The 22,540-nt window shown below is 44.5% G+C and overlaps 1 protein-coding gene across 1 annotated transcript; it reads left to right on the top strand.

The window, feature by feature from the left end:
* The first annotated feature begins 340 nt into the window (after positions 1-340).
* Positions 341-21,411, top strand: LOC141176182 (uncharacterized). Its single transcript, XM_073660177.1, has 7 exons — positions 341-411; positions 15,861-16,010; positions 16,140-16,319; positions 16,403-16,526; positions 16,610-16,698; positions 16,897-16,987; positions 20,042-21,411. The coding sequence occupies exons 2-7, from the start codon at positions 15,933-15,935 to the stop codon at positions 21,055-21,057; spliced, it is 1,578 nt and encodes a 525-aa protein (XP_073516278.1). The 5' UTR covers positions 341-411; positions 15,861-15,932; the 3' UTR covers positions 21,058-21,411.
* The last annotated feature ends 1,129 nt before the right edge of the window (positions 21,412-22,540 follow it).

Genomic DNA, 22,540 nt, shown 5'->3' with positions numbered 1-22,540 from the left:
GCTCCGTACACCTCGTACACACACGGCTCTGCTCCGTACACCTCGTACACACACGGCTCTGCTCCGTACACCTCGTACACACACGGCTCCGCTCCGTACACCTCGCACACACGCGGCTCTGCTCCGTACACCTCGTACACGCGCGGCTCCGCTCCGTACACCTCGTACACACACGGCTCTGCTCCGTACGCCTCGTACACACACGGCTCTGCTACATCCACACTGTAAACCCCTCCTGACCCCACACATAAACTTCAGCTCATCCAGCACCATGACAACCAGCACAGCAGAGTCCTGCATCCACTGAGGCCCCTGATCATGTGACCCCTGACTCCTCCCCTCCTGTGACCTCATCACAGCTCCTGTACGCACAGAGCAGCCATATATGTGGTGGCGGCTCTGCAGGTGGAGGTATGTGGAGACCCCCATTACTGGGCGCAGGGGGCATTAACCCCTTCAGCACGGAGACTCTTTTGGGGTCTTGTGTTGCCCCTTTATAAGAATCATAAGGTTTTTGTTCTGTTTCCTGTAATAGATACATACGACCCAACTATGGAGAAAGGAAGGGAGGAAACGTATTGTTCTCATAGTACAGGACCCCTTTACTGGCCCCACAGTGTAATGCCCCCATTATGCCCCTTATGCAGGATGTATGATGCCCCCCACAGTGTAATGCCCCCATTATGCCCCTTATACAGGATGTATGATGCCCCCACACAGTGTAATACCCCCATTATGCCGTATGTATGATGCCCCCACACAGTGTAATGCCCCCATTATGCCCCTTATGCAGGATGTATGACGCCCCAACACAGTGTAATGCCCCCATTACGCCCCTTATGTAGTATGTATGATGCCCCCACACAGCGTAATGCCCCCATTATGCCCCTTATGCAGGATGTATGATGCCCCCACAGTGTAATGTCCCCATTATGCCCCTTATGTAGTATGTATGATGCCCCCACACAGTGTAATGCCCCTATTATGCCCCTTATGCAGGATGTATGATGCCCCCAAAGTGTAATGCCCCCATTATGCCCCTTATGCTGGATGTATGATGCCCCCACAGTGTAATGCCCCCATTATGCCCCTTATGCAGTATGTATGATGCCCCCACACAGTGTAATGCCCCTTATGCAGGATGTATGATGCCCCCACAGTGTAATGCCCCCATTATGCCCCTTATGCAGGATGTATGATGCCCCCACACAGTGTAATGCCCCTATTATGCCCCTTATGCAGGATGTATGATGCCCCCACAGTGTAATGCCCCCATTATGCCCCTTATGCAGGATGTATGATGCCCCCACAGTGTAATGCCCCCATTATGCCCCTTATGTAGTATGTATGATGCCCCCACACAGTGTAATGCCCCTATTATGCCCCTTATGCAGTATGTATGATGCCCCCACACAGTGTAATGCCCCCATTATGCCCCTTATGCAGGATGTATGATGCCCCCACACAGTGTAATGCCCCCATTATGCCCCTTATGCAGTATGTATGATGCCCCCATTATGCCCCTTATGCAGTATGTATGATGCCCCCACACAGTGTAATGCCCCCATTATGCCCCTTATGCAGGATGTATGATGCCCCCACAGTGTAATGCCCCCATTATGCCCCTTATGCAGGATGTATGATGCCCCCACACAGTGTAATGCCCCTATTATGCCCCTTATGCAGGATGTATGATGCCCCCACAGTGTAATGCCCCCATTATGCCCCTTATGCAGGATGTATGATGCCCCCACAGTGTAATGCCCCCATTATGCCCCTTATGCAGGATGTATGATGCCACCACACAGTGTAATGCCCCCATTATGCCCCTTATGCAGTATGTATGATGCCCCCACACAGTGTAATGCCCCCATTATGCCCCTTATGCAGTATGTATGATGCCCCCACACAGTGTAATGCCCCCATTATGCCCCTTATGCAGTATGTATGATGCCCCCACAGTGTAATGACCTCATTATGCCCCTTATGCAGGATGTATGATGCCCCCCACAGTGTAATGCCCCCATTATGCCCCTTATGCAGGATGTATGATGCCCCACACAGTGTAATGCCCCCATTATGTCCCTTATACACGATGTATGATGCCCCCCACACAGTGTAATGCCCCCATTATGCCCCTTATACAGTATGTATGATGCCCCACAGTGTAATGGCCCCATTATGCCCTTATGCAGGATGTATGATGCCCCCACACAGTGTAATGCCCCCATTATGCCCCTTATACAGGATGTATGATGCCCCCACAGTGTAATGCCCCCATTATGCCCCTTATGAAGGATGTATGATGCCCCCACAGTGTAATGCCCCCATTATGCCCCTTATGCAGTATGTATGATGCCCCCACAGTGTTATGCCTCCATTATACCCCTCATGCAGTATGTATGATGCCCCCACAGTTTAAGGCCCTCATTATGCCCCTTATGCAGTATGTATGATGCCCCCCACAGTGTAATGCCCCCATTATGCCCCTTATGCAGGATGTATGATGCCCCACACAGTGTAATGCCCCCATTATGTCCCTTATACAGGATGTATGATGCCCCCCACACAGTGTAATGCCCCCATTATGCCCCTTATACAGTATGTATGATGCCCCACAGTGTAATGCCCCCATTATGCCCCTTATGCTGGATGTATGATGCCCCCACACAGTGTAATGCCCCCATTATGCCCCTTATGCAGGATGTATGATGCCCCCCACACAGTGTAATGCCCCCATTATGCCCCTTATACAGGATGTATGATGCCCCCACAGTGTAATGCCCCCATTATGCCCCTTATGAAGGATGTTTGATGCCCCCACAGTGTAATGCCCCCATTATGCCCCTTATGCAGTATGTATGATGCCCCCACAGTGTAATGCCCCCATTATACCCCTTATGCAGTATGTATGATGCCCCCACAGTGTTATGCCTCCATTATACCCCTCATGCAGTATGTATGATGCCCCCACAGTTTAAGGCCCTCATTATGCCCCTTATGCAGTATGTATGATGCCCCCCACAGTGTAATGCCCCCATTATGCCCCTTATGCAGGATGTATGATGCCCCACACAGTGTAATGCCCCCATTATGTCCCTTATACAGGATGTATGATGCCCCCCACACAGTGTAATGCCCCCATTATGCCCCTTATACAGTATGTATGATGCCCCACAGTGTAATGCCCCCATTATGCCCCTTATGCTGGATGTATGATGCCCCCACACAGTGTAATGCCCCCATTATGCCCCTTATGCAGGATGTATGATGCCCCCCACACAGTGTAATGCCCCCATTATGCCCCTTATGCAGGATGTATGATGCCCCCACAGTGTAATGCCCCCATTATGCCCCTTATGAAGGATGTTTGATGCCCCCACAGTGTAATGCCCCCATTATGCCCCTTATGCAGTATGTATGATGCCCCCACAGTGTAATGCCCCCATTATACCCCTTATGCAGTATGTATGATGCCCCCACAGTGTAATGCCCCCATTATGCCCCTTATGCAGTATGTATGATGCCCCCCAGAGTGTAATGCCCCCATTATGCCCCTTATGCAGGATGTATGATGCCCCCACAGTGTAATGCCCCCATTATGTCCCTTATACAGTATGTATGATGCCCCCCACACAGTGTAATGCCCCTTATACAGTATGTATGATGCCCCGCACACAGTGTAATGCCCCCATTATGCCCCTTATGCAGGATGTATGATGCCCCCACACAGTGTAATGCCCCCATTATGCCCCTTATGCAGGATGTATGATGCCCCCCACACAGTGTAATGCCCCCATTATGCCCCTTATACAGGATGTATGATGCCCCCACAGTGTAATGCCCCCATTATGCCCCTTATGCAGGATGTATGATGCCCCCCACACAGTGTAATGCCCCCATTATGCCCCTTATGCAGGATGTATGATGCCCCCACACAGTGTAATGCCCCCATTATGCCCCTTATGCAGGATGTATGATGCCCCCACAGTGTAATGCCCCCATTATGCCCCTTATGCAGGATGTATGATGCCCCCACACAATGTAATGCCCCCATTATGCCCCTTATGCAGGATGTATGATGCCCTCGCACAGTGTAATGCCCCCATTATGCCCCTTATGCAGGAAGTATGATGCCCCCGCACAGTGTAATGCCCCATTATGCCCCTTATGCAGGATGTATGATGCCCCCACAGTGTAATGCCCCCATTATGCCCCTTATGCAGTATGTATGATGCCCCCACAGTGTAATGCCCCCATTATGCCCCTTATGCAGGATGTATGATGCCCTCACACAGTGTAATGCCCCCATTATGCCCCTTATGCAGGATGTATGATGCCCTCACACAGTGTAATGCCCCCATTATGCCCCTTATGCAGGATGTATGATGCCCCCACACAGTGTAATGCCCCATTATGCCCCTTATGCAGGATGTATGATGCCCCCACAGTGTAATGCCCCCATTATGCCCCTTATGCAGGATGTATGATGCCCCCACACAGTGTAATGCCCCCATTATGCCCCTTATGCAGGATGTATGATGCCCCACACAGTGTAATGCCCCCATTATGTCCCTTATACACGATGTATGATGCCCCCCACACAGTGTAATGCCCCCATTATGCCCCTTATACAGTATGTATGATGCCCCACAGTGTAATGCCCCCATTATGCCCCTTATGCAGGATGTATGATGCCCCCACACAGTGTAATGCCCCCATTATGCCCCTTATGCAGGATGTATGATGCCCCGCACACAGTGTAATGCCCCCATTATGCCCCTTATACAGGATGTATGATACCCCCACAGTGTAATGCCCCCATTATGCCCCTTATGAAGGATGTATGATGCCCCCACAGTGTAATGCCCCCATTATGCCCCTTATGCAGTATGTATGATGCCCCCACAGTGTAATGCCCCCATTATACCCCTTATGCAGTATGTATGATGCCCCCACAGTGTAATGCCCTCATTATGCCCCTTATGCAGTATGTATGATGCCCCCCACAGTGTAATGCCCCCATTATGCCCCTTATGCAGGATGTATGATGCCCCACACAGTGTAATGCCCCCATTATGTCCCTTATACAGGATGTATGATGCCCCCCACACAGTGTAATGCCCCCATTATGCCCCTTATAAAGTATGTATGATGCCCCACAGTGTAATGCCCCCATTATGCCCCTTATGCAGGATGTATGATGCCCCCACACAGTGTAATGCCCCCATTATGCCCCTTATGCAGGATGTATGATGCCCCCCACACAGTGTAATGCCCCCATTATGCCCCTTATACAGGATGTATGATGCCCCCACAGTGTAATGCCCCCATTATGCCCCTTATGAAGGATGTATGATGCCCCCACAGTGTAATGCCCCCATTATGCCCCTTATGCAGTATGTATGATGCCCCCACAGTGTAATGCCCCCATTATACCCCTTATGCAGTATGTATGATGCCCCCACAGTGTAATGTCCCATTATGCCCCTTATGCAGTATGTATGATGCCCCCCACAGTGTAATGCCCCCTTATGCCCCTTATGCAGGATGTATGATGCCCCACACAGTGTAATGCCCCCATTATGTCCCTTATACAGTATGTATGATGCCCCCCACACAGTGTAATGCCCCCATTATGCCCCTTATACAGTATGTATGATGCCCCACAGTGTAATGCCCCCATTATGCCCCTTATGCAGGATGTATGATGCCCCCACACAGTGTAATGCCCCCATTATGCCCCTTATGCAGGATGTATGATGCCCCCCACACAGTGTAATGCCCCCATTATGCCCCTTATACAGGATGTATGATGCCCCCACAGTGTAATGCCCCCACTATGCCCCTTTTGCAGGATGTATGATGCCCCCCACACAGTGTAATGCCCCCATTATGCCCCTTATGCAGGATGTATGATGCCCCCACAGTGTAATGCCCCCATTATGCCCCTTATGCAGGATGTATGATGCCCCCATTATGCCCCTTATGCAGGATGTATGATGCCCTCACACAGTGTAATGCCCCCATTATGCCCCTTATACAGGAAGTATGATGCCCCATTATGCCCCTTATGCAGGATGTATGATGCCCCCACACAGTGTAATGCCCCCATTATGCCCCTTATGCAGGATGTATGATGCCCCCACACAGTGTAATGCCCCCATTATGCCCCTTATGCAGGATGTATGATGCCCCCACACAGTGTAATGCCCCCATTATGCCCCTTATGCAGGATGTATGATGCCCCCCACACAGTGTAATGCCCCCATTATGCTCCTTATGCAGGATGCATGATGCCCCACACAGTGTAATGCCCCCATTATGCCCCTTATGCAGGATGTATGATGCTCCCACACAGTGTAATGTCCCATTATACCCCTTATGCAGGATGTATGATGCCCCACACAGTGTAATTCCCCCATTATGCCCCTTATGCAGGATGCATGATGCCCCACACAGTGTAATGCCCCCATTATACCCCTTATGCAGGATGTATGATGCCCCACACAGTGTAATGCCCCCATTATGCTCCTTATGCAGGATGCATGATGCCCCACACAGTGTAATGCCCCCATTATGCCCCTTATGCAGGATGTATGATGCTCCCACACAATGTAATGTCCCATTATACCCCTTATGCAGGATGTATGATGCCCCACACAGTGTAATTCCCCCATTATGCCCCTTATGTAGGATGTATGACGCCCCCACACAGTGTATTGTTCCCATAGTACCGCCATCCCCCCACACAGTATAATCAGAGGCATAACTATGATGGGACCTGTTGCTTGTTGATTTTGACCACCACCCATCCTGATATATACAGTGGGTACGGAAAGTATTCAGACCCCTTTACATTTTTCACTCTTTTTTTCATTGCAGCCATTTGGTAACTTCTAAAAAGGTCATTTTTTCTCATTAAAGTACACTCTGCACCCCATCTTGACTGGAAAAAAAACAAATGTAGAATTTTTTTCAAATTTATTAAAAAAGAAAAACTGAAATATCTCATGGTCATAAGTATTCAGACCCTTTGCTCAGACACTCATATTTTAGTCCCATGCTGTCCATTTCCTTGTGATCCTCCTTGAGATGGTTCTACGCCTTAATTGGAGTCCAGCTGTGTTTAATTAAACTGATAGGACTTGATTTGGAAAGGCACACACCTGTCTATATAAGACCTCACAGCTCACAGTGCATGTCAGACCAGATGAGAATCATGAGCTCAAAGGAACTACCCAAGGAGCTCAGAGACAGAATTGTGGCAAGGCACAGATCTGGCCAAGGTTACAAAAGAATTTCTGTAGTACTCAAGGTTCCCAAGAGCACAGTGGCATCCATATTCCTTAAATGGAAGAAGTTTAGGACCACCAGAAGTCTTCCTAGACATGGCTGTCCAGCCAAACTGAGGAATCGTGAGAGAAGAACCTTGGTGAGCGAGGTAAAGAGGAACCCCAAGATCACTTGGCTGAGCTCCAGAGATGCAGTAGGGAGATGGAAGAAAGTTCCACAAAGTCAACTATCACTGCAGCCCTCCACCAGTCGGGCTTTTATGGCTGAGTGGCCCGACGGAGGCCTCTCCGCAGTGCAAAACATATGAAAGCCAGCATAGAGTTTGAACAAAACACATGAAGGACTCCCAGACTATGAGAAATAAGATTCTCTGGTCTGATGAGACGAAGATAGAATTATCATCAAAAAGTTCTAAGCGGTATGTGTGGCGAAAACCAGGCACTGCTCATCACCTGCCTAATACAATCCCAACTGTGAAACATGGTGGTGGCAGCATCATGCTATGGGGGTGTTTTTCAGCTGCACGGACAGGATGACTGCTTGCAATTGAAGGAAACATGAATGCGGCCAAGTACATATTCTGGATGAATACTTCTTCCAGAGTGCTTTGGACCTCAGACTTGGCTGAAGGTTCAACTTCCAACAAGACAATGACCCTAAGCACACAGCTAAAATAACAAAGGAGTGGCTTCAGAACAACTCTGTGACCATTCTTGACTGGCCCAGCCAGAGCCCTGACCTAAGCCCAATTGAGCATCTCTGGAGAGACCTGAAAATGGCTGTCCACCAACGTTCACCATCCAACCTGACGGAAGTGGAGAGGATCTGCATGGAAGAATGGCAGAGGATCCCCAAATCCAGGTGTGAAAAACTTGTTGCATCATTCTCAAGAAGACTCATGGCTGTACTAGCTCAAAAGGGGGCTTCTACTCAATACTGAGCAAAGGGTCTGAATACTTATGACCATGTGATATTTCAGTTTTTCTTTTTTATTAAATTTGCAAAAGTTTCTACATTTCTGTTTTTTTTCAGTCAAGATGGGGTGCAGAGTGTACTTTAACCCCTTAAAAGACCAGGGCGTACTAATACGCACCTGCCCCCTGGGCTTTCAGAGCCAGGTACGTATTAGTGCGCCCTGTTGATTTTGCCCGCACATAGGCTGTGCGGGCGTGATCGCCGCCGGGTGTCAGCTGATTGTCACAGCTGACACCCGGTGCTATGTGCCTGGCACATTAACCCATGCAATGTACGATCAAAGTCGATTGGGGAGGTGATCGCCCATACTCACCTCTCCTGCCGGTGTCCAACACTGTCTGCCGCGGCTTCCCGAATGTTGCCATGTCATAAAAACATCCGGGTCACCAGACAGCAGGAGGATACTTTGGTCATATGCAGTGCACGACCAAAGTATCTTCTGCATCTGCAGCACTGACAGCCTGTATAGCACAGGGATGGTGCTCCATCCCTATGCTATACAGGTGATCAGAGTGAAAAAAGTCCTATTGTGGGAAAAAGTCTAAAAGTAAAAAAAAAATTGTTAAAAAATGAAAAAAAAAATTGTAAAAATATTTTAAAAAAAAAATCAAAAAAATAATCCACCAAAAATAAAAATATAATGTACCCATCAATAAATATTATTATGAAAAAAAAACAACAAAACAATAAAAGTACACATATTTGGTATCGCTGCGTCCGGAACGACCTGACCTATAAAACTGTCCCACTAGTTAACCCATTTAGTGAACACGGTAAAAAAAAAACTAAGCAGAAACCAATGCTTTATCATCATACCGCAAAAACAAAAAATGGAATAACACACGATCAAAAAGACGAATATAAATAAAAATGGTACCGCTGAAAACGTCATCTTGTCCCACAAAAAAGCAAGCCGCCATACAGCTCAATCAGCAGAAAAATAAAAAAGTTATATCTCTCAGAATAAAGCGATGCAAAAAAAAAAATTCTATAAAATAGCTTTTATTGTGTAAAAGCACCAAAATATAGAAAAACGATATAAATGTGGTACCGCTGTAAACGTACTGACCCGAAGAATAAAGCTGCCTTATCAATTTTACCACACGCGGAACGGCATAAAAAAATTATAAAAAAAAAAACCATTTCCTGAATTGTTGTTTTTTGTTTATTCTGCCTCCCAAAAATCGGAATAGAAAGCAATGTCACGTGCCTGAAAATGATACCAATAAATACGTCAACTCATCCCGCAAAAAACAAGCTGTCACATGACTCTGTCGGCCAAAATATAGAAAAATTATAGCTCTCAAAATATGGCGATGCAAAAGCTAGATTTTACTAAAAAATGCGTCTTTTAGTGAGTGACAGCTGTCAATCATAAAAACCCGATATGATTCTAGTATCGCTGCAATCGCACCAACCCGAAGAATAAAGTCGTCTAATCACTTATACCGCACGAGGAACGGCGCAAAAAACAAACTCTAGGGTTAGGGTTGGGGTTGTATTAGGGTTGGGGGTAAGGTTGGGATATTTAAAAAAAAAATAGATGACGATATGGCGACTAGTGTTGAGCGCAAGTGTTCGCTGCTTGAGTTTGCATCGGGTGCTCGGATACGCACATTGCGGGGATTGCTTGCCACATCTAAGCAACAGCTCTGGGAGGGTATTCTGTCCTCATGCAAAACAATTGAAGCAGAAACCATCCAAAACCTGACAAATTCAATAGATAAGAGAGTTCAGAAGCTCCTTTCCAACAAGCGGTCCTATGTGAAAATGTAACATCACCTAGAATAAAGTTTTGAGTTGAAAACTATTTGATTTCAGTTTGTAATAACCTGCTAATGCTTATAATTTCAAAAATGACCATTTTTTTGTTCTTTATTAAAATGAAAAGGTTGAAAACTCTGCTGTGCATAATAATTTGGAACATGCATTTTGAGTGCAGTTTGAGTGTTTTATTTTTTTTTAAATATACTGTTATCATAGGCAGTTTGTACAAAAACCTTTCAATTGTACTCTAATAGTTATTTGACTGGAAAATTACAATGACTGCAATTCATATAGGTAATTTGGGAAAATCTGAGAAAATATTATTTGCATAATAATTTGGAACACAGTGTAATGCACAGCCCATGGTCCGTACATGTAGTATAATGCACAGCCCATGGTCCGTACATGTAGTATAATGCACAGCCCATGGTCCGTACATGTAGTATAATGCACAGCCCATGGTCCGTACATGTAGTATAATGCACAGCCCATGGTCCGTACATGTAGTATAATGCACAGCCCATGGTCCGTACATGTAGTATAATGCACAGCCCATGGTCCGTACATGTAGTATAATGCACAGCCCATGGTCCACACATGTAGTATAATACACAGCCCATAGTCCGTACATGTAGTATAATGCGCAGCCCATAGTCCGTACATGTAGTATAATGCGCAGCCCATAGTCCGTACATGTAGTATAATGCGCAGCCCATAGTCCGTACATGTAGTGTAATGCACAGCCCATAGTCCGTACATGTAGTGTAATGCACAGCCCATAGTCCGTACATGTAGTATAATGCACAGCCCATAGACCGTACATGTAGTATAATGCACAGCCCATAGTCCGTACATGTAGTATAATGCACAGCCCATAGTCCGTACATGTAGTGTAATGCACAGCCCATAGTCCGTACATGTAGTATAATGCACAGCCCATAGTCCGTACATGTAGTGTAATGCACAGCCCATAGTCCGTACATGTAGTGTAATGCACAGCCCATAGTCCGTACATGTAGTGTAATGCACAGCCCATAGTCCGTACATGTAGTGTAATGCACAGCCCATAGTCCGTACATGTAGTATAATGCACAGCCCATAGTCCGTACATGTAGTATAATGCACAGCCCATAGTCCGTACATGTAGTGTAATGCGCAGCCCATAGTCCGTACATGTAGTGTAATGCGCAGCCCATAGTCCTCCATATAGTATAATGCGCAGCCCATGGTCCGTACATGTAGTATAATGCACAGCCCACAGTCATCCATGTAGTATAATGCACAGCCCATAGTCCGTACATGTAGTATAATGCACAGCCCACAGTCATCCATGTAGTATAATGCACAGCCCATAGTCCGTACATGTAGTATAATGCACAGCCCATAGTCCGTACATGTAGTATAATGCGCAGCCCATAGTCCTCCATATAGTATAATGCGCAGCCCATGGTCCGTACATGTAGTATAATGCACAGCCCACAGTCATCCATGTAGTATAATGCACAGCCCATAGTCCGTACATGTAGTATAATGCACAGCCCACAGTCATCCATGTAGTATAATGCACAGCCCATAGTCCGTACACGTAGTATAATGCACAGCCCATAGTCCGTACATGTAGTGTAATGCACAGCCCATAGTCCGTACATGTAGTGTAATGCACAGCCCATAGTCCGTACATGTAGTATAATGCACAGCCCATAGTCCGTACATGTAGTATAATGCACAGCCCATAGTCCGTACATGTAGTATAATGCACAGCCCATAGTCCGTACATGTAGTGTAATGCGCAGCCCATAGTCCTCCATATAGTATAATGCGCAGCCCATGGTCCGTACATGTAGTATAATGCACAGCCCATAGTCCGTACACGTAGTATAATGCACAGCCCATAGTCCGTACATGTAGTATAATGCACAGCCCATAGTCCGTACATGTAGTGTAATGCACAGCCCATAGTCCGTACATGTAGTGTAATGCACAGCCCATAGTCCGTACATGTAGTATAATGCACAGCCCATAGTCCGTACATGTAGTGTAATGCACAGCCCATAGTCCGTACATGTAGTGTAATGCACAGCCCATAGTCCGTACATGTAGTGTAATGCACAGCCCATAGTCCGTACATGTAGTGTAATGCACAGCCCATAGTCCGTACATGTAGTGTAATGCACAGCCCATAGTCCGTACATGTAGTATAATGCACAGCCCATAGTCCGTACATGTAGTGTAATGCACAGCCCACACTCTTACATGTAGTATAATGCACAGCCCATAGTCCGTACATGTAGTGTAATGCACAGCCCACACTCTTACATGTAGTATAATGCACAGCCCATAGTCCGTACATGTAGTATAATGCACAGCCCATCCTCTTACATGTAGTATAATGCACAGCCCATAGTCTGTACATGTAGTGTAATGCACAGCCCATAGTCCGTACATGTAGTATAATGCACAGCCCATAGTCTGTACATGTAGTGTAATGCACAGCCCATCCTCTTACATGTAGTATAATGCACAGCCCATAGTCTGTACATGTAGTATAATGCACAGCCCATAGTCCGTACATGTAGTATAATGCACAGCCCATAGTCTGTACATGTAGTATAATGCACAGCCCATAGTCCGTACATGTAGTATAATGCACAGCCCATAGTCCGTACATGTAGTATAATGCACAGCCCATCCTCTTACATGTAGTATAATGCACAGCCCATAGTCCGTACATATAGTATAATGCACAGCCCACACTCTTACATGTAGTATAATGCACAGCCCATAGTCCGTACATGTAGTATAATGCACAGCCCATCCTCTTACATGTAGTATAATGCACAGCCCATAGTCTGTACATGTAGTGTAATGCACAGCCCATAGTCCTTACATGTAGTATAATGCACAGCCCATAGTCTGTACATGTAGTGTAATGCACAGCCCATCCTCTTACATGTAGTATAATGCACAGCCCATAGTCTGTACATGTAGTATAATGCACAGCCCATAGTCCGTACATATAGTATAATGCACAGCCCACACTCTTACATGTAGTATAATGCACAGCCCATAGTCCGTACATGTAGTATAATGCACAGCCCATCCTCTTACATGTAGTATAATGCACAGCCCATAGTCTGTACATGTAGTGTAATGCACAGCCCATCCTCTTACATGTAGTATAATGCACAGCCCATAGTCTGTACATGTAGTATAATGCACAGCCCATAGTCCGTACATATAGTATAATGCACAGCCCACACTCTTACATGTAGTATAATGCACAGCCCATAGTCCGTACATGTAGTATAATGCACAGCCCATCCTCTTACATGTAGTATAATGCACAGCCCATAGTCTGTACATGTAGTGTAATGCACAGCCCATAGTCCTTACATGTAGTATAATGCACAGCCCATAGTCTGTACATGTAGTGTAATGCACAGCCCATCCTCTTACATGTAGTATAATGCACAGCCCATAGTCTGTACATGTAGTATAATGCACAGCCCATAGTCCGTACATGTAGTATAATGCACAGCCCATAGTCTGTACATGTAGTATAATGCACAGCCCATAGTCCTTACATGTAGTATAATGCACAGCCCATAGTCCGTACATGTAGTATAATGCACAGCCCATAGTCCGTACATGTAGTATAATGCACAGCCCATCCTCTTACATGTAGTATAATGCACAGCCCATAGTCTGTACATGTAGTATAATGCACAGCCCATAGTCCTTACATGTAGTATAATGCACAGCCCATAGTCTGTACATGTAGTGTAATGCACAGCCCATCCTCTTACATGTAGTATAATGCACAGCCCATAGTCTGTACATGTAGTATAATGCACAGCCCATAGTCCGTACATGTAGTATAATGCACAGCCCATAGTCTGTACATGTAGTATAATGCACAGCCCATAGTCCGTACATGTAGTATAATGCACAGCCCATAGTCCGTACATGTAGTATAATGCACAGCCCATAGTCCGTACATGTAGTATAATGCACAGCCCATAGTCCGTACATGTAGTATAATGCACAGCCCATCCTCTTACATGTAGTATAATGCACAGCCCATAGTCCTTACATGTGGTATAATGCACAGCCCATAGTCTGTACATGTAGTGTAATGCACAGCCCATAGTCCGTACATGTAGTATAATGCACAGCCCATAGTCCGTACATGTAGTATAATGCACAGCCCATCCTCTTACATGTAGTATAATGCACAGCCCATAGTCTTACATGTAGTGTTATGGCCAAGGGCACCGTGTACTCGCTGATTTAAAAAATACCAAAACATTATACTCACCTTCTCTCCGCTCCCTCGCCGCGCGGTGTCTTTTCTGGAGCTGCCGCTGACTTCAGCTGGAAGCGACAGGCGAGCATGATGTCACTTCCATGCGCCCCTAATGACGTACATGCCGATGTCAGCTGCTGGCCTCTGATTGGTCGGCAGCGTGTATTGTGGCACTAAGCTGAATGTCAGTCCGAGAACACACATCCAGCTGCAGCAGGGGCTGGTGGTGGCTGGGCTCGGTCACAGGAGCGACTGCGGTCATTAATCCTCTCAATATAATGCTCTCATAGTACCTCTATTTCCCCACACCGTATAATGTTCCCACAGTACCGCAATCTTCCCACATACAGTATAATGTTCCCACAGTACCGCCATCTTCCCACATACAGTATAATGTTCCCACAGTACCGCCATCTTCCCACATACAGTATAATGTTCTCACAGTACCGCCGTCTTCCCACATACAGTATAATGTTCCCACAGTACCGCCGTCTTCCCACATACAGTATAATGTTCCCACAGTACCGCCATCTACCCACATACAGTATAATGTTCTCACAGTACCGCCATCTTCCCACATACAGTATAATGTTCCCACAGTACCGCAATCTTCCCACATACAGTATAATGTTGTCACAGTACCGCCATCCCTCCACATACAGTATAATGTTGTCACAGTGCCGCCATCCCCCCACATAGAATATAATATTCCCACAATACCACCATCCCCCCACATACAGTATAATGATCCCACAGTGCCGCCAACCCCAATTTTATTTTATGTATTAACACTTGGTTTTCTTTTTTTGGTGTTTTTCATGTAATATATGGAAGCCAACAGGAAAATGCTAAAAGAAACATAATATCCAGGAAAAAAAAACACTGTACAAGGAGACATTAGCATCAAATAACTCCTGTCTTGGTGTTCTTACAAACAAGCTCTTATAAATGAGATCTAACGTGATAAAAGATTACAACCTGGGAAAGACGGGAAACATTCATATAGACAGTCGGTGATGATGAGGTCAGTGACGGACTCTGGCCAAATTTGTTTCTAGAGCCGTAGTAGAAGATGAAGATGTCGTCCTCATCATGAAGTTGTTATTTCTCATGCCATGTGTAATGTATATGACGAGAATTAGCGTTATGGAAGATGAGTCTATAAGAAACGTATTCAGCTGCCGAGACGAGGAAGAAACTGCTTGTTGTCTGTGGCCTAAAATATATAGGTTTTATTAGTATGTCAGGGACAAAAGCAGAATGTTGTAAAATAATAAAAATACCATTGCTGCTTGGGTTTCTGGGTGATTCTTACTGCAGCAGTGGCCAACTTAGCCAGTGATTGGAAGTATGGAGGAGATGTCTAAGTCATCAATTCAACTTATGTTCCAGTCCATAAAAGACTAGAGAATACAACATCTACACATCTACTGATATATTTCCCTTATTGTCTCCAGTAATTGTATTATTACACAGAATTCTTTATGATTTTACATCAGCTCTTTTTCTCATTCAGGTCTCTACAATATCGGATCCTCTCAGTGAAGATCTTCTATATAAGAGAATTTTTCTAAATCACCTATCAAGGATGGATATGGACAGAGACAAGATGGCGGAGAGGATATTACACCTCACCCTAGGGATCCTCTTCCGGCTTACTGGAGAGGTGAGAGATTCTGATGACATCACATTACATCATTCTTATCTATGGGAATAACAGATGGACAGAACTGGAGAGGTGAGGACTCTGGAAATGTCTGGAGTGAGATTTAGTAATGTGTCTCTCCATAACCAGGATTACACAGTAGTGAAGAAGACCTCTAGTGAGCGCTGTCAGGACCCTGTGTCTGAGGGACGGGGAAGACCCCTGAGCCCAATCACGAGGCCTCCACCTCACCCCCTGATACATGAGGACATCAATGACCAGAAGATCCTAGAACTCACCTACAAGATGATTGAGCTGCTGACTGGAGAGGTGACACTGCTGGGAATGCTGGGACATTATACAGTAATGCTATGAAGGGATCGGGGGGATGACGATATCATTGTATGTGTCAGGTTCCTATAAAGTGTCAGGATGTCGCCGTCTATTTCTCCATGGAGGAGTGGGAGTATTTAGAAGGACACAAAGATCTGTACAAGGACGTCATGATGGAGGTTCCCCAGCCCCTCACATCACCAGGTAATAGACAGTACTAAATACACACGGCCTATAATTATCTGTATGTAAAGAATGAATTCAGTCCCTGTATGTGTTTCCTCCAGATCTATCCAGTAAGAGGACAACACCAGAGAGATGTCCCCATCCTCTTCTTCCACAGGACTGTAAACAAGAAGATCCCAATGATCATCAGGTAGATGGAGAGAAGATATCATGAGATCTCCCCTATGATGTGTAGACGGCTGTGAAGGTCTTGTGCTTAGTTTTGTTTTATCCACCAGTATTATATGTTTTATACTTGTGTAATGAGAACGGTGGAGATGGCAGGATTAGAGCTGATCATAGATGTGACTTCTCCATCTGTCTGTGACTTTTACAATATTTATTTCAGGGTGAAAATCTGACCCATATTAATACTACAGAGACATATGTGAGGGGTGATGAGTGGTGTAAAGAGGAGATTTCTACATATGAGTATCCCGGTGAGTACTGGGTACTAAATGCTGACAAGTCACAGATTCTTCTCAGTCACGGGCTGTGGCTGCTTTATCGGTGGTGTAGTCCAGCTGTATCACAATCGTGTGATCATCATTTTACCGCTAGACCACAACATTTTCCTCCATCCGAAAATTTTCACATTACTATGTGTAATTGTAAAATATCTTTTCTGTAGAACTTACAACCTGGAGGATCCACCTCCCCCCTGGGATTAGGAGACGCTGACCATTACCTGCCCAGATCTATAAACTACAAAGCCAAATGACAGCGTACATAGAATGTGCTGACAAGTGAGAAAATCAAAATTATGATGGGCCTGTAAGAGAAAGCGGAGGGTAATGATGGTGTTGGCTTCCTAGATCCCTGATATCTTATTGGATGAATCTACCTTCTCTCCCTTCTGTGTGGCTGAATGTGCTCATATGGTCCCTACAAGACCAGGTCCAGTCTTTCTGGCCAAACTTCACTTTTATGATCTACAACATTAAATGTGCAGTGAGGGGCAAGTGTGAATTTCTGTACAATAACAACAGAGTTTCCCTTTATCCTGACTTTTCAATTTCTTTTTAAACCAACTAACTTCAGACAGGATCTTGATAAACTACATAAAAATCATTACACCTGTGCCATGATATATCTCTAAGCTGTGCCTAGGTGATGGCAAAAATATACATTTATTCACACCTGCAGGAGATGTGTTGGCATGACTCTAGCCCTGGTTTCATGGATTCACACCGCGTCATAAATTCCATTATGTTTTCAGTCCTAAGGAATTCAGATTACTGCACAATCTCTCCTGAAATGGGGGCACTAATACTTTCTCTACTCTTCTGGTCAGGACTCATAGTAGCTCCAATGGTCCACCATAAATGAGTGTGACTCCGGTTTAGTGTTGGAGCTCTCCCTTGTATATACGTTGTTGTTGGGGATGTAACATATCTTTTATTCTGTCTTTTTTTACAGGTTCATTTTGTTTGATTTTGGTGTGATCGGCCTGACTCACTTATGTGACTCTGTAACTCCCTGGTAGTCTTTAAAAGAAGGTCTCCATGACCTCTTCCCAATGCCCGAGATCTAAATTTAAGACCCCTCATCTTTGCACTATTATAAAAAGTTCTGTTTCAATGTCTAATCTTTCTTCTTGAAACTCACCTGACAGAAAATATTGTCCCTTATGATAGTTTAGATTGCTAAGAGCCACCGAGCCCCATACTCTAATTACCCCAGAGAGGTTTCACCACTAGTTACTCATTTATTACTGATGAAGACTGTTGAGTTTGATCATTTTAGTAGATGTGTTCTTGTCTATAGTCAGTTTTTGACTACAGTAGTTAGTGCCCAAAATACTCTGATTTAACCCCTTCCTGCAGCCAGTTTTCTGTCCCTAATCGGGGCCCATTTTCAAATCTGACATGTGTCACTTTATGTGGTGATAATTTTGGAATTCTTCACAAAGGATAAAAGGAAACAAATGGACCTTACAAATTATTTTCCAACTTCTCTTGAATCCAACAATACTCTATATACGGTTGTACACTACTGTCTGGGCACAAGGGGAGGAGCGCCATTTATGAATGAAGATCTTGCAGGAATATATTTCCGACACAATGTATTGGGGGCACTGTTCATGGTCACCTGGCAGCTCAAAAGATGGCTACCACGAATAGGCTTGGCGATATGTACTCCATTTTCCTGATCCCAGGGATTGCCTTGCTCATCATCCTTTAACCCAAAGAAGAATAGTCAGGTAGCCGGGTCATAACCAGGAGGACAGAGAAAATACTAAATCAGACAGGAGTAGTCAGTAAATGGTCACAAGAAGAAACAAATACACAAGCCGGGAGCTGAGCACAGAGGACTGAACGAGAGGAGAACAAGGCTGTATCTGGCAGCTTCCGGCAATATGCTTCCAGCTTTAGTAGTGTGCGGTGCTTTCCGATTGGATGAAGCAGGGAGTAGATTACTTCAGCTGGACAGAATACACAACCATACTGCCAGACTGGATGGTACTACAGGTCCCAGGCTGCCTAATCTTCGTGTTTGGACAGAGCCTGCGCCGCCCAGAGCTTCTGGTTCTAACGTCTCATCCATCACCAGCATTACCTGCAGAATGAATAAGGCGGCGCCTGGTGACAGAAGCAGACGTGGGGGAGCAGATCCCAGGGGAGATTGGACACACTATTTACAGAAGCCTTAAAGAAGTTGTCCAGTACTTTTTACAATTGACCAATGTACCCCAATGTATTTACCCTGTGCCCATAAGAATTTTTGTAATCACCTTCTGCTGTCCTTCTAGCCTGTGAGTGACGCTATCGGGGGTCACGTGATGCCTGACAGCGGCCAGCGATAGTGCCGCTCACAGGCAAGAAGGACTGCAGAAGGTAATTACAAAAAGACTTATGGGTACAGGGTAAATACATTGGGGGACATTGGGGCAATTGTAAAAAGTACTGGACAACTTCTTTAATATAACAAAGTGACTCCATTTTGGAAATTATAACCCGCAGTGAATTAATCTATAGACGTATCGATTCCACAGGCACTTTCCGGAAATTAGCACGAAGTGGATGGTGGAGACTGAAAATTGCACATTGGCCATTTTATTACCCAACACATAGTGCCCAGATTGTGCTCCAGGAGACACACACCGTAAATTAAGTGGGTTCTTCTTATTATAGTAATGCCAAATACATGGATGCTGAATGTGGTTTGGGCACATTTCAAGGCTCAGAAGTGAGGGGGAGATTTGACTTTGGGAGAGCAGATATTGCTGGATTGATTTATGGATGAGAAGTTTTTATTGGTATCATTTTTGCCTACATAACATTGTTTGGTGGCTTCTTATTCCATATTTTGGAGGCAGAATGAAAAAGCAGTTGAACACCACGCTCTACTGGTTCATCCTATGAGGTTTTCACGTTTCACTGTCATTCTGTCAATAACTTGTCATTTCTACAGCCGTTTTAAGTAGAAATGTTCAAAAATATAAATTTCAGGGATATTTTATTCAAAATTAATAATTGTTTATTTATTGGCAGATGACTGTACCAGGAGATCAGAGGGACAGCTGACATCTTCAATTTTTAAATCAGATGATCTTGGGATCCCACAGGATACAATTGAAGTGAATGCCATTACTCCAGATATACCATCATCCCTTCACAGCAAAGATCTGTCATCTGATCCTATGAAACAGCTCCAGTCTTCTGATTCATTACCGACTACTAAGGAAAATCAAAATAAAAAAATAAGCATTACAAAACGAACTGCTCCTAAAGGAAAGAAGCCATTTTCATGTTCAGAAAATGGAAATAGTTTTACCCTTGAAAAGTATTTTCTTAAACATCAAAAAATACACACAGCGGACAATAGATTTTTTTGTTCCAAATATGGGAAATATTTTAACCAGAAATCAGATTTTGTCAAGCACCAGAGACTTCACATAGGGGAGAAGCCTTTTACCTGTTCAGAATGTGGAAAATGTTTTAACCAGAAATCAGCTTTGGTCAAGCACCAGAGAACTCACACAGGGGAGAAGCCTTTTACCTGTTCAGAATGTGGAAAATGTTTCAACCAGAAAGCACATCTTAATATCCACCAGAGAATTCACACAGGGGAGAAGCCTTTTTCATGTTCAGAATGTGGGAAATGTTTTAACCAGAAATCAGATTTGATTAAGCACCAGAGAATTCACACAGGGGAGAAGCCTTTTTCATGTTCAGAATGTGGGAAATGTTTTAACCAGAAATCAGATTTGATTAAGCACCAGAGAACCCACACAGGGGAGAAGCCTTTTTCATGTTCAGAATGTGGGAAATGTTTTAACGATAAATCATATTTGGTTAAACACCAGAGAATTCACATAGGGGATAAGCCTTTTTCCTGTTCAGAATGTGGAAAATGTTTCAACCATAAATCAGCTTTGATTAAGCACCAGAGAATTCACACAGGGGAGAAGCCTTTTTCATGTTCAGAATGTGGGAAATGTTTTAACCAGAAATCAGATTTGATTAGGCACCAGAGAACCCACACAGTGGAGAAGACTTTTTCTTAGTCTTTTTTTTTTTAATCCAATACATTTGAGATTTTTTTCATTAGTTTTTTTTTTTGGACAAAACCAAGAAACCAGTACATGCAATAATAAAGCAACATACCATAAGGATCACATACATTCATCTCTCCTATATATCCTTTCAGCTTGCCCATTACTGCCTGATAACTTGCAGTTCCTAGATCTTCCAATTAACATTCCACATTCTTGAAATCTCTTACAGTTGTGCTCAAAAGTTTACATACCCCGGCAGAATTTTTCCTTTCTTGGCCTTGTTTCAGAGAATATGAATGATAACAAAAAAACTTTTTCTCCACTCATGGTTATTGGTTGGATGAAGCCATTTGTTGTCAAAGTACTGTGTTTTCTCTTTTTAAATCTTAATGACAACCAAAAACATCCAAATGACCCTGATCAAAAGTTCACATACCCCAGTTCTTAATAGCGTGTATTGCCCCCTTTTAACATCAATGACAGCTTGAAGTATTTTGTGGTAGTTGTAGATGAGGTTCTTTAATTTCTCAGATGGTAAAGCTGCCCATTCTTCTTGGCAAAAAGCCTCCAGTTCCTGTAAATTCCTGGGCTGTCTAGCATGAACTGCGCGCCTGAGATCTCCCCAGAGTGGCTCAATGATATTGAGGTCAGGAGACTGAGATGATCACTCCAGAACCTTCACTTTGCTCTGCTGTAGCCAATGACAGGTCGACTTGGCCTTGTGTTTTGAATCATTGTTATGTTGGAACGTCCAAGTACGTCCCATGCGCAGCTTGCGAGCTGATGAGTGCAAATTTGTCTCCAGTATTTGCTGATAACGTGCGGCATTCATCTTTCCTTCAACTTTTACCAAGTTTCCTGTGCCATTGTAGCTCATACATCCCCAAAACATCAGCGATCCACCTCCGTGCTTTACTGTAGGAATGGTGTTCCTTTTTATCATAGGCCTTGTTGACCTCTTTCCAAATGTAACGTTTATGATTGTGGCCAAAAAGTTCAATTTTGGTCTCATCACTCCAAATTACCCTGTTCCAGAAGTTTTGAGGCTTGTCTCTATGCTGTTTGGCGTATTCTAGGTGAGATACTTTGTGGCATTTGCACAGTAATGGCTTTCTTCTGGCGACTCGACCATGCAGCCCATATTTCTTCAAGTGCCTCCTTATTGTGCATCTTGAAACTGCCACATCAATAGTTTTCAGAAAGTTCTGAATTTCAGCTGATGCTATTTGTGGGTTTTTCTTTGCATCCCAGACAATTTTCCTGGCAGTTGTGGCCAACAGTTTTGTTGGTCTAACTGACCGTGGTTTGGTTTTTACAGAGCTCCTGATTTTCCATTTGTTAATCATAGTTTGAATGCTGCTGACTGGCATTATCAATTCCTTGGATATTTTTTGTATCCCTTTCCTGTGTTATACAGTTCAACTACCTTTTCCCGTAGATCCATTGACAATTCTTTTGCTTTCCCCATGACTCACAATCCAGAAACGTCAGT

This window comes from Phyllobates terribilis, unplaced genomic scaffold (genome assembly GCF_046119375.1).
Source record: "Phyllobates terribilis strain yellow unplaced genomic scaffold, ASM4611937v1 Scaffold_17__1_contigs__length_24005725, whole genome shotgun sequence".
NCBI lineage: Eukaryota > Metazoa > Chordata > Amphibia > Anura > Dendrobatidae > Phyllobates > Phyllobates terribilis.
Note: the sequence above shows the minus strand (reverse complement) of the source record. Positions and strands in the feature narration are given on the sequence as shown.